The sequence below is a fragment of the Lacerta agilis genome, chromosome 3 (assembly GCF_009819535.1).
Source record: "Lacerta agilis isolate rLacAgi1 chromosome 3, rLacAgi1.pri, whole genome shotgun sequence".
NCBI classification, from domain to species: Eukaryota; Metazoa; Chordata; class Lepidosauria; order Squamata; family Lacertidae; genus Lacerta; species Lacerta agilis.
In genome coordinates, this window is record NC_046314.1 from 12,258,935 (window position 1) to 12,270,058 (window position 11,124).

Sequence of the window (11,124 nt, forward strand, 5' to 3'; positions counted from 1 at the left end):
CTGCCTCAATTCTGTTGTGGATCACGGCTCCCCACGCAGGGCCCGTACTGGATAGCTTTGGCCATCTTTGGTAGCACGGCGCTCTGAGCGAGGCCAAAATTTGGCACCCCCAAAGGAATCTTCTCAGTGATTGATCTTCCCAGTTTTGTACCCCCTCGGCTTGGTACCCTGTGCGGGGAAGCCAGCTTCGCTGCCCTAAATTGGGCACTGTATTGAAACACCCGCACAAATGCAAAGACACATTTCGCGTGATATGGAGTTTGGCCCTTGTCAGAAGGAGAAAAGGCTTATCTTAAAGCACAGGTGGGCGACCTTCAGCTCTCCAGACGTTGCTGGACTCCAACTCCCATAAGCCCCAGTGAGCATGGTGCAGTGGTCAGGAAATATGGGTTTTGTAGTCCTGCAAATCTTGAAAGGCTGCAGGTTCTCCAGCCCTTGTCTTAAGTGGAGGTATTTCTGTGCAGGTATTTTGCCCTCTCGCCATTACACAGCCAAGTATTAATTAGGCCTTTCTCTGGTGCCTCAGCTTATATAGTTACAGCTTTTCAGACTGTTTAAATGGCATCCATTCGCTGCAATTTTGCTGAGAAGAAAACAGGTACAGTACATTTGGTCAAAGTACGTCTGTCTTGGTTTAATGGTGTTGACTTTGCTTCCCAGATCCTGAAGCTTATTTCCGCCTACAATGGAGATGTGGGTTTGATAGCCATGAACGGAAACACGCCACTGCACTACGCTGCTGCTGGGGGTTTTGCCGAGTGTTGCAAATTTATAGGTCAAAGAGGTAAAGGATGGTTGTCTGAGAATGAAGCGCTCCCACCCCCCACCCCCCACCCCCTGGGATAAACTCAGGGTTTCAGTCGCCTGATTCAGTGAATGAGAATCCACTGCACTCAAGCAGGAGGGGAGCGATCTTGTTTCAGTGCCTGTATTATACTATATCAGGGTGGTCCAACCCACAGCTGTGGCCCTCAGTGCTTTGTATGGCGGCCTTCAGCAACATTCAAGAAAAGGACACCTTAAAGCCTTAAGAAATTTTTGCGTGGAATTTTGTTCTTAGAAAAAGCGCCCATATCTATTTGCGTACGAAATTGGATTACTGATTGCGTGTATTGAATCTGCTAAATACGCAATATGTATTTAAACAAATATATTAAATAATATCAAATGTATTGCCAATGCTTTAATTTATGATATGGAAATTTAACTTGTGGGGTGGCCTGCGGGTTCTTCGCACATCCACAGAGGTGAGCAGGTTGTGTGCTGGTGTGTGGTGCTTGTGTCCAAGCAAGGGAGTGTGTGAAAGGATGTGGGGTGGCGACACACAACTTTGGCCACACCCACCAACTGCATGTGGCCCCCCCAAGGGTTGATCAAGGATGAATGTGGCCCTCAGGCCAGAAAGTGTTAACCACCTCTATTCTGTAAGAATATTGAAAGCTATGAAATGAAAGAGTCAACCACGGTTTGATGATCCCCAGGTGTTGAGGCTTTCTTTTGACTCATTTTCTAAGATTTTGGAGCTGTCTTCATTGGAACTTACACTTTTGCCTTTTAGGCACTGACCCTACATGGAGGAACCTAGAGAAAAAGACACCGAGGCAGGTGGCTAAAGACGGTGGATTCAAAGCAGCAAGCAAGGAGATTCGTAAGATTGAGCGGCGCTTTGCCAAATTTAACAAGCCCAAGCCTGGGGTGAAGAACCCGAACCCGCCCTGGGCTGTTAGGCTGCACGACTGGGCCGTAGAACACCAGGCAAGTCTCCGCGAAGCATTTGAGATCGCGGATCGAGGGGACGGGGCCGTGAACAAGGAAGATTTTGTGTCCATCATCGAAGAGAGGTGTCCGTTTGTGGATGCTGAAAACTTAATGACAATTGCTCAGGCTCACGAGAAAACGCGAGCGGGAGGGATTAAGTTCGAGGAGTTCCTTAAGGGCAACCGGTTCTTGCAGAAAGCCTTCCTCCTTTCATCTTATGGTCCCAAGAAGAAGAAACCCAAGAAAGCGAGAGGCAGGAAAGCCAAGTTTGTCGCCCCTATGCCAATCTGCGTCATTCCGGAGAGTGCGTACCCGCGGCGGGCAGATGGCGGGCCACCCGAGTACATGATCGAAACCTATAAGAACGTGACGGACTGCAACCGGTTCAATCGGGACCACCCTCCTGAGCACCCTATCCAAGATGATTCCTGGTGGTACATTGATGACCCGTTGAAGACTTTCGCCCACATCAACTACCTCGCTAAAGACGGAGACCTTTCGTCCATGAAGAAAGCCTTTGAGGCAGGGGTATCAGTTGACATACGAGACCATTTCTACAAAACTCCTTTGATGGCCGCTTGCGCAAGTGGGAACATCGAAGTGGTGAAGTTTCTCCTGGAAAGGGGGTGAGTTTACTTCCTCTGGTGGCTTACTGGGCTGGTGGGCATAAGAGGCAACCCTGTAGACACAAGTAATGTGGGATTTATGTGGGAATGTTGAGGGAGGTAGGAGAGGATATATTGATTAAACATTATCCTTCCTCACTCATGCCAGTGAGCAAGCAGGAGAGCACATTCCCTTGCAGATTGTTGGAAGCAAGTTGATGGATTCGTTAGAATCATTTAACTTAAGCAATCCAGTCTGGCTAGTCCAGTCTGGATTGTTCCTGGTAAGTTTCCCCTTTTATTTCCCTCTTAAAATAATAATAACACAAGGCAGTCTTTTTTAAAAAGTAAGAGTAAATTTTACTTACATTCAGTTCAAAGCAGTAATCTGAAGGCAGGCTTGATCTTGGGGTTACAGTTACATTTGTACAGAAAAGAAGTCTGAGCTCAGACTTTCTACCTTGTGGCTTCTACCCTCTGCAAGGATGAGTCGTGTTGGCTAAGATCCAGGAGAGGAGGTCCAAGAGAGAAGTCCGAAAAGAGAAAACGGGAAGGTGGCTGTGTGGCTAGCCCTTTTACTTGGTCTGCTAGGCTCATGCACATCTACCTGGTCATACACAAGGGCAGGAGGCTCCAGAGCAGGTATGACAGGAAGTCCTCCCTGTCTAGAGCCACATTCCCCTGGGTGTCCACTCTAGGCAGCAGGAAAATGTTGTACTTGACTGCTTCAGTGATGATACATTCCCCAATTTATGAGGGGTGTGTCTGTGCCCTGTGCAGGGCATTCAGAATTTTGCGGTTGACAGAGTGCAAATGGGAACACAAAAGTCAGTGGGCGTCAGGGACTGGGCAGATGAGGGATGGTGGAGACCGCCTCCCCATCCTGACCCCTCCAGAGAGGAGGAAGAGGAAGACGGTATAGATTTACAACAGGGGTTTGAGGGCGGTCGGAGCTCAGAGGCAGATGAGGGGAAAAGTTGGGAAATAATGGGAGAGGAGGAGGCAGGAGCGAAACGGCAGCTGACCGACATGGTGTCATTAGAAAGCATTCCAGACCCTCCATCTCCCGGAATCTGGTGGGCCTTAAAAGTAGGAGAGTGAAGAGCTCGAAGACAGAGGGCACGTAGCAGCACCCGTGGAAGTGACAAATGAGAAAGTGGGAGAAACTGAGGGTGGAGATTCACTCGGGGCAATGCCTTTATCCAAGAGGCTGGGTTCCGTAGCCTCTCTTTGTAATATTGAAATGAAAAGGCAGGGTAAGAAACTTTTCCTTGTCTTGATATTTTCCTGGGCAACCAGCCAGGAGCCGCTGACAGCATCCTGACAGTGGCTAGCTTTGGACAGGCCACCAAGTCTCACCCTATCCGGCTTCACAAGATGGTTGTGAAGGAAACAACAGAAGGCTGCACCCAAAGGGACAGGCTAGATCAGTAGTCAGCTTTTTCATATCCTTCCTTTAACCCAAAGATACACTCGGAGACCCATTTATTTGTGTGTTCTTTGTAGTAGAAGTGCCATTGTGTCCCACCTTAGTTCAGGCTGCAGGCCAGTAGTAGTGTGTCCTCACCCACCAGTTGAAGACAATTGGCTATGTGACAGTGACAATTGTGATGTGACAGCCTAGGCAAGTTGTCATGGAAGACTGTATGTTTGGTTGGAGGAGCTACTTTTCCAACCATGGTGGGAGCAACGGATCACGGCTGAGGAGATCCACAGGCAAATCCTTCTTCAGCCGTGGAGCTCACCTTAGGTCAGACACCATCTCTAAGCCTAACTGACCTAACTCTCAGATTTGTTGCAAGAGCGAAATGGGGTGGGGGATAATGCAATGCATTAGCTCCTTGGAAGAAAGGCAGTATATGACTGTGTATATCCCATACCTTTGAAACACATTTAAAGTATGTCACTTCTCCAAAGAACCCTGGGAAAGGTAGTTTGTATGGGGTGCTTGGAATTGTAGCTCTGGGGGACAGTAAATTACAGATTCCAAAGTTCTTCCAGGGAACTCATGTACTTTAAATGTACCGTCCGTATGTGGATGCTTGGACCTAGTTGGCAAACCACTTAGAGATTGGCTTAAAGATAGGTGGTGGATCAACTGCTGTCAGGCAGCAGAGGAACCAACCCCCACGGCAGGTTGCCAGGAATGGACAAGACAAGGGAAAGTCCTTATCATCTGCTTTTATTCAATATTCACAGAGAGAGGCTTGGGAATGTGGCCTCTCGGAATAATGGCGTTGCTCCAAGTAAATATCCCCTTCTCTCCCACTTCCTCATTCATCATCCCTTCTATGTTTGGTGTTGGTGGCCATCTGTCTCCAAGCTCTTTGCTCTCCTACTTTTAAGGCTTGCTGGGTTCTGGTGGGTCTGGAATGCTTTCTAGTAATAATGTGTCAGCCAGCTGCTCCGGCTCTGCCTCCTCCTCCTCTCCCATCATTTCCCAAATTTCCCCCTCATCTTCCTCTGAGCTGTGACCTCCCTCAAACCCCTTTTGTAATTCTGAATGATCTTCTTCTCTGAAGGGTCAGGCTCCAACATTCCTCCTCTACCCAGTCCCATTATTCATCGTGGTGATGAATAATGGCAGTAGTTCAGGGCCAGATTTAGGTTTGATGAGGCCCTAAGCTACTGAAGGTAATGGGGCCCTTTATATGTCCAGCTGTCCTTTGTCAACAACAAAATGCTGCTGTTTTTTGTGTTGAATATATGCTATATATGGTAATTTATGGACCCATTACTTACACCATAGGAGCCTACAGAACACAAAACACTGTTGCTGTATGTAGGTTTTATTTTATTTGTTGTTTATCTTATATTTTGGAAATATTTTGGAAAATCCAGGTTGGTTTTTTCCTTTAATTTTTTTTTTTTGGGGGGGGGGTGCAATAGAGTGGGGCCCTAAGCTATAGCTTGTTTAGCTTATACGTAAATCTGGCACTGCAGTAGATGTAACACCAACCAGCATCGGTGTGTGCAAATCAGGTCCCTTCTCATTGGAATTCACTGAAATGAAATTCCTCAAGTGTCCCTATGTGACAAAACAATATATTTCTAATATAGAGAACAATCGTTCTTTGTCTGCAGGGCTAATGTGAACACAACGGACAATTTCATGTGGACTGCTCTCCACCATGCATGCCATGCAGGCCAGCAGGATATTGTTGAACTGCTCATTAATTCCGGAGCAAAAGTAGATGCTATTTCAATCAACTATGGAACCCCATTGATGAGAGGCCTTGAGAGCTGCCGACTGGACACAGTGCATCATTTGGTCAACTCTGGTGCTAAGCCTCAGCTGACAAACAGAAAAGGTAAAACCTTTGCATTACTGCTAATTGATGGCAAATCCAACCTTTAAATTAGGTAAAGGTAAAGGGACCCCTGACCATCAGGTCCAGTCGTGTCCGACTCTGGGGTTGCGGCGCTCATCTCGCTCTATAGGCCAAAGGAGCCGGTGTTTGTCCGCAGACAGCTTCCGGGTCATGTGGCCAGCATGACTAAGCTGCTTCTGGTGAACCAGAGCAGCGCACAGAAACGCTGTATACCTTCCTGCTGGAGCGGTCCCTATTTATCTACGTGCACTTTGACGTGCTTTCGAACTGCTAGGTGGGCAGGAGCTGGGACCAAGCAACGGGAGCTCACCCTGTGGCAGGGATTCGAACCACCAACCTTCTGATCAGCAAGCCCTAGACTCTGTGGTTTAACCCACAGCGCCACCTGGGTCCCTACCTTTAAATTAGCTATGGTGTTTTATCAGTGACTCCTAACTCCTGACCTAGACTGGATATTGAATCATTGCTCCTTTACACCTTATTTTTAGTTTAAAAATTACTCTTTCTAGCTTATGTTGTTGTTATCGTTTAGTCGTGTCCGACTCTTCGTGACCCCATGGACCAGAGCACGCCAGGCACTCCTGTCTTCTATTGCCTCCCGCAGTGGAGTTTGACACTGGTCAAACTCATGTTAGTAGCTTTGAGAAAACTGTCCAACCATCTCATCCTCTGTCATTCCCTTCTCCTTGTTCCCTCCATCTTTCCCAACATCAGGGTCTTTTCTAGGGAGTCTTCTCTTCTCATGAGGTGGCCAAAATATTGGAGCCTCAGCCTCAGGATCTGTCCTTCCAGTGAACACTCAGGGCTGATTTCCTTAAGAATGGATAGGTTTGATCTTCTTGCAGTCCATGGGACTCTCAAGAGTCTCCTCCAGCACCATAATTCAAAAGCATCAATTCTTCGGTGATCAGCCTTCTCTGTGGTCCAGCTCTCACTTCCATACATCACTACTGGGAAAACCATAGCTTTCACTATAACATCCCTTAAAAAAAAAAAAAAACCACATCAACTTGTATTTAATGGGCTATATCAAGTGGTGCCCTTCATGCTGACTGATCAAGTGGAGGCTTCTGCCAGCAGAATGTAGAAAGAGGTATTTCTACCAATTCCCCCACCCCTTGCAGCCCCCAGGGGTTCATAATAGATGGCTTGTGGGAGAAGGAATCACCCCAAATCACCTCTCTCCCAACCATTTTGCTGACGGGAACCTCCACTATATCAAATTGCCCTCCAGACTGTCTCTGTTTTGAGTGAGGGATTCATGAGCCTGGCAGAAAGTTTGCACAATTAAAGTGAGTCAAAGTGCTCTGTTATCCTGGTGCAAAATATCCACTTAAAAAAAAAAAGATTAATGTGAAGATGTGTTTAAAACCAAAACCCACAAGCAAACCAGGATGAATGTGGGATGCACACTCATTGTCATATAACTGCCCAATAAACGAGTCGTAACAAATGCTCAGGAAAGACTGATTATAACCTAGGCTCCAGGTGGGCTGTATGCAAGCAAATAAAGATGAAAGCTGATAAACAGGTCTTCTGGAGGAGCTGTCCAAAAGCTTTCCATGTCGGTACATGGACTGCAATACCTCAAGGACCGCCTCTTTCCATATGAACCTACCTGGACCCTGAGATCATCTTCTGAGGTCCTTCTTCGTGTGCCTCCTCCTTGAGAGGTCCGGAGGGTGGCAACACAAGAACGGGCCTTCTCTGCAGTGGCTCCCCGTCTGTGGAATGTTCTCCCCGGGGAGGTTCACCTGGCGCCTTCATTATGCACCTTTAGACGCCAGGCAAAAACGTTCCCATTTAACCATGCCTTTGGTTGATCTGATTTACATCCTACGCCCTTGTGTTTTGGGAGTGGGTTGGGGTGGGGCTATTGGGATGTTGTTTTTATTTTTATTATGTATTTTGTGGTTTTATGTCTCAATTTTATTCTGTAAACTCAGGCTTCCTCAACCTCGGCCCTCCAGATGTTTTTGGCCTGCAACTCCCATGATCCTTAGCTAGCAGGACCAGTGGTCAGGGATGACGGGAATTGTTGTCTCAAAACATCTGGAGGGCCGAGGTTGAGGAAGCCTGTGTAAACTGCTCTGAGACCCCCGGGTATAGGGTGGTATATAAATTCAAAAAAAAAATGAATAAGAGGTAGGCGCCAATGGATTCAAAATCCAATCATTTTTAAATGCTTCACCACTGAACTTGATGCGCCCAGGTTAGCTGTATCTCAATAGCATCTTTGCCACCCTAATACTCTGGGCTCCCATCCCACCCTGCCCCTGTGTTCTTGGTGACATGGAATCGCTCTGGGATCAGGCAGAAGAACGCCACTGCCCCCACATACTGAGCCACCTTCTTTTTTTCAAACAGGACAAAACGCTCTGGAAGTTGCAAAGGCTTATGCTGACACCCGGCTGGTCCACTACATTCAAGACACGCTGGAACGCATGCCGAAGCCACCGGAAAGCAAAGGGGACAAGCAGAAAGGGAAAAGGGGGGCCAAGCCAAAGGCGCCGGCCCCGGCAGCCTCAGGAACCTCAGGAGCCCCAACAACCCCAGCAACACCTGCCACTCCCAAGGCAAAGACGCCAGATCCTGCGTCGAAAGAGTCCATGAAAGATGAGGTAAGGCGATGCCATGGTGCTGCACAAGAGACTTCTTCAATGGTGGGTTCTCCAGATGTTGTTGGGCTCAACTCCCGTCATCCCCAGGCAGATTGGTCAGGGGGTGATTGGAGCAGAAGACCTCAACAGCTTGCATGGCAGCCAGAAGCATCATAGCCAGACACTGGAGAGACCTGTCAGGAGTACGCATGGACCAATGGTATCAAATAGTGTGGGAAACAGCCTTATTAGGTCTTCACCGACTGGCAATGGCTCTCCAGTGCCCTTGCCAGACCTACTGGGAGATGACAGATGTTGACCCTGGGACTTTCTGCATGCAAGGGACATTCTCTGCCTTTCCCTCCATCACTAGGGGTCATATCAGTGCTCACACCGCAAGGAGGAGAGCAGCCACCATGACCCCCCCCCCATACCTACTGCGACAGCCCCCTGCTTTTGGATTTTGACACATAATGGGAAACTTGGGTTGCACAAAGGCCTCTTCCGGCTAATTGCGTGAGACATTTACGACACGCACAGACACTTGTGCAACTGATGATGTTCTGTGTTTAAGGTTCTGCCGTTGCCGGAACAAGTCGCTGAGAAATCTCTCTTCGAGGAGAAGAAAGAATCCCTCAAGGATAATGTCGTCCATCTGAATTCACTGATAACTAGAGGAGCCACAAGGAAAGTTAATATCACTTTCACACCACAGAGGGTAAGTACCGTATTTTTTGCTCCATAGGGCACACCTTGTTTTTAGGGGATGAAACAAGAAAAGAAAAATATTTTTCTGGTTTTCCTCTTCTAAAAGCCCTGATTTTTTGAGGATCAGCTAAAAGTTTTGCAGCTTTTTTGTAAAGGGAAAAACCCTGTTTTTTGAGGATCAGCTAAAAATTTTGCAGCTTTTTTTTGCAAAGGGGGAAAAGCAAAGAGGAAAATCCCCATTTTAAGGGGTTCAACTCACATTTCTGCAGCTTCTAAAGGAAAGGGAGCCTTTTCTACAGTTTCCAGACAGTTAATCTAATCAGCCAGTCACATGTCGCTGGGGAAACAAACAACCTCCCTCTGCAGCACATTCAACAATGGAGGGCGGGACTGAAAGGGAGCCGGGACTCTTATCTCTCTCCCGATCTCTTGCTGATCAGCTGCTGAGCAGGGTCCTTTCAACACTCCCTTTTCTCTTTGTAAAATAAAAAGCATGATCCTCTTTTGGCCCCTGGCCAATTCAGCTCCAGGGACCACCATTCACTCCATAAGACGCACAGATATTTCCCCTTACTTTTTAGGAGGAAAAAAGTGTGTCTTATGGAGCGAAAAATACGGTATGTCTGCCAAATAAGATCAGCTCCATCTGCTGATCTTAACACCCAAGTGGGTCTCTGGGGAAGAATGTGGTAGAATGGCTTCTTTCTTAGTGTTCCACTCATCTGAGCGGGGAGAAGATGATCACGAAGAGATTCTGTTCTTGAATATTTCCCCTATTGGGAGTTGTAGGGGACAGGATTGTATGAGATGCTTCAGCTCTGCTGGAGTACTTCTGCTCCATAATTCCGAATTCTTTACAGCTAGATGTTGCTAACTTTATTCCACAGCCCAGCATTACTGGGGAAGGACTCAGTTTGAGAAACAAAATATCCAATGCTTTTTTTTCTGGGGGGGACGCAGGGGTATGCATACCCCTAAACATTTTGTGAATCTAAGTTTGGCCTCATTGAGGGGCAGTATTGCAATATGAGTAGGGAAATGAGAGCACCCATAAACATGTTTTTAAGAGAGAGAAAAAACCATTGAAAATATCCTTCTGGAGAAGAAAGCTGCCTGGAAAATACAAAACTTGGGAATAAGTGAGATAGTAACTGGAAGTTGCCAATCTTTCTGGAGTCAGGAGCACATTTGCAAACAGGAGAAACTGTCACGGGTACCATAAACACCCTATGACCAAGAACACACCAGAAACCTATTCCATTGGCTACAAAAGAAGTCTTCTTTCAATCCTAAATTCAGCATGGCGGGGGCATGGGAGGGGGTGATTATAAAATGCATCAACCATGCTTTTCCCCCTTCTGTTAAGAAATGTACATAAGGATAGCCCATTTGCTGAATCTTAATTGTGGGATCCCTTTCTCTTTCAAGACTTGGAGTCCAGAAGCGACGACCCAAGACCTTCTAAGGAAGAGAGAGATGCGCCGGCAGCGTTTTAGTTACGAGGTGGACTTTGATGACTTCATGATGCCCTTTAAGAGGAACTTTATGGAGAAAGCCCGTTTGTTACAACAGGGTGCTATCTTGCATTAATCACTGTGGTATTCCTGCAAGGATGTCCAGGAAGGAAAGGATCCAGCTCCGAAGAGGGCAGCAATCATGTTATCCTGAACTGTGATGGAACTTTTGCTTTGTTCTTTAGTTACGTAATTTCAGTACAGGGCATGCTTGAAGTATTCAACCAGGAGGACCACTCTGTCTTGCATTTGGGAATGGATTGGTTTCCATTTGTTTATTTTTTAGCAACAAGTTGGAAGATTAATGTACATTTCAGGAAAGTGGGAGTCCAGCTACCCTACTGCATTGCAGTTGACTTTTTATTACCCTCTCCCAGTCATCCAGATCTAAAACCATATCCTCGCTTAAAAAAAAAAAAGACTCTATCCTGCTACAGAAACTTGAAACCAATTATTTCCAGGTGCTATAAATATCCATTGTACTGAGCAGTGTTGGTGATACTTCTTAAATCTAGGGCAGCTGTAGAATTTGTGCAAATCCGCAGAATTTTCCCGTGAGAAAAATGTCCTGGTGCTAACAGGGGTGTGTAGTTTTTTCCTTATTTTT

At 46.8% G+C, this 11,124-nt stretch overlaps 1 protein-coding gene across 1 annotated transcript in view; it reads left to right on the forward strand.

The window, feature by feature from the left end:
• ANKEF1 (ankyrin repeat and EF-hand domain containing 1) overlaps positions 1–10,678 on the forward strand; it is a 32,092-nt gene extending 21,414 nt beyond the window's left edge. The window contains exons 6-11 of the mRNA XM_033145361.1: positions 661–784; positions 1,559–2,384; positions 5,448–5,674; positions 8,063–8,316; positions 8,870–9,013; positions 10,432–10,678. Coding sequence (XP_033001252.1) covers positions 661–784; positions 1,559–2,384; positions 5,448–5,674; positions 8,063–8,316; positions 8,870–9,013; positions 10,432–10,593 — 1,737 coding nt within the window. The 3' untranslated portion in view covers positions 10,594–10,678. The remainder of the gene's footprint in view (positions 1–660; positions 785–1,558; positions 2,385–5,447; positions 5,675–8,062; positions 8,317–8,869; positions 9,014–10,431) is intronic.
• The last annotated feature ends 446 nt before the right edge of the window (positions 10,679–11,124 follow it).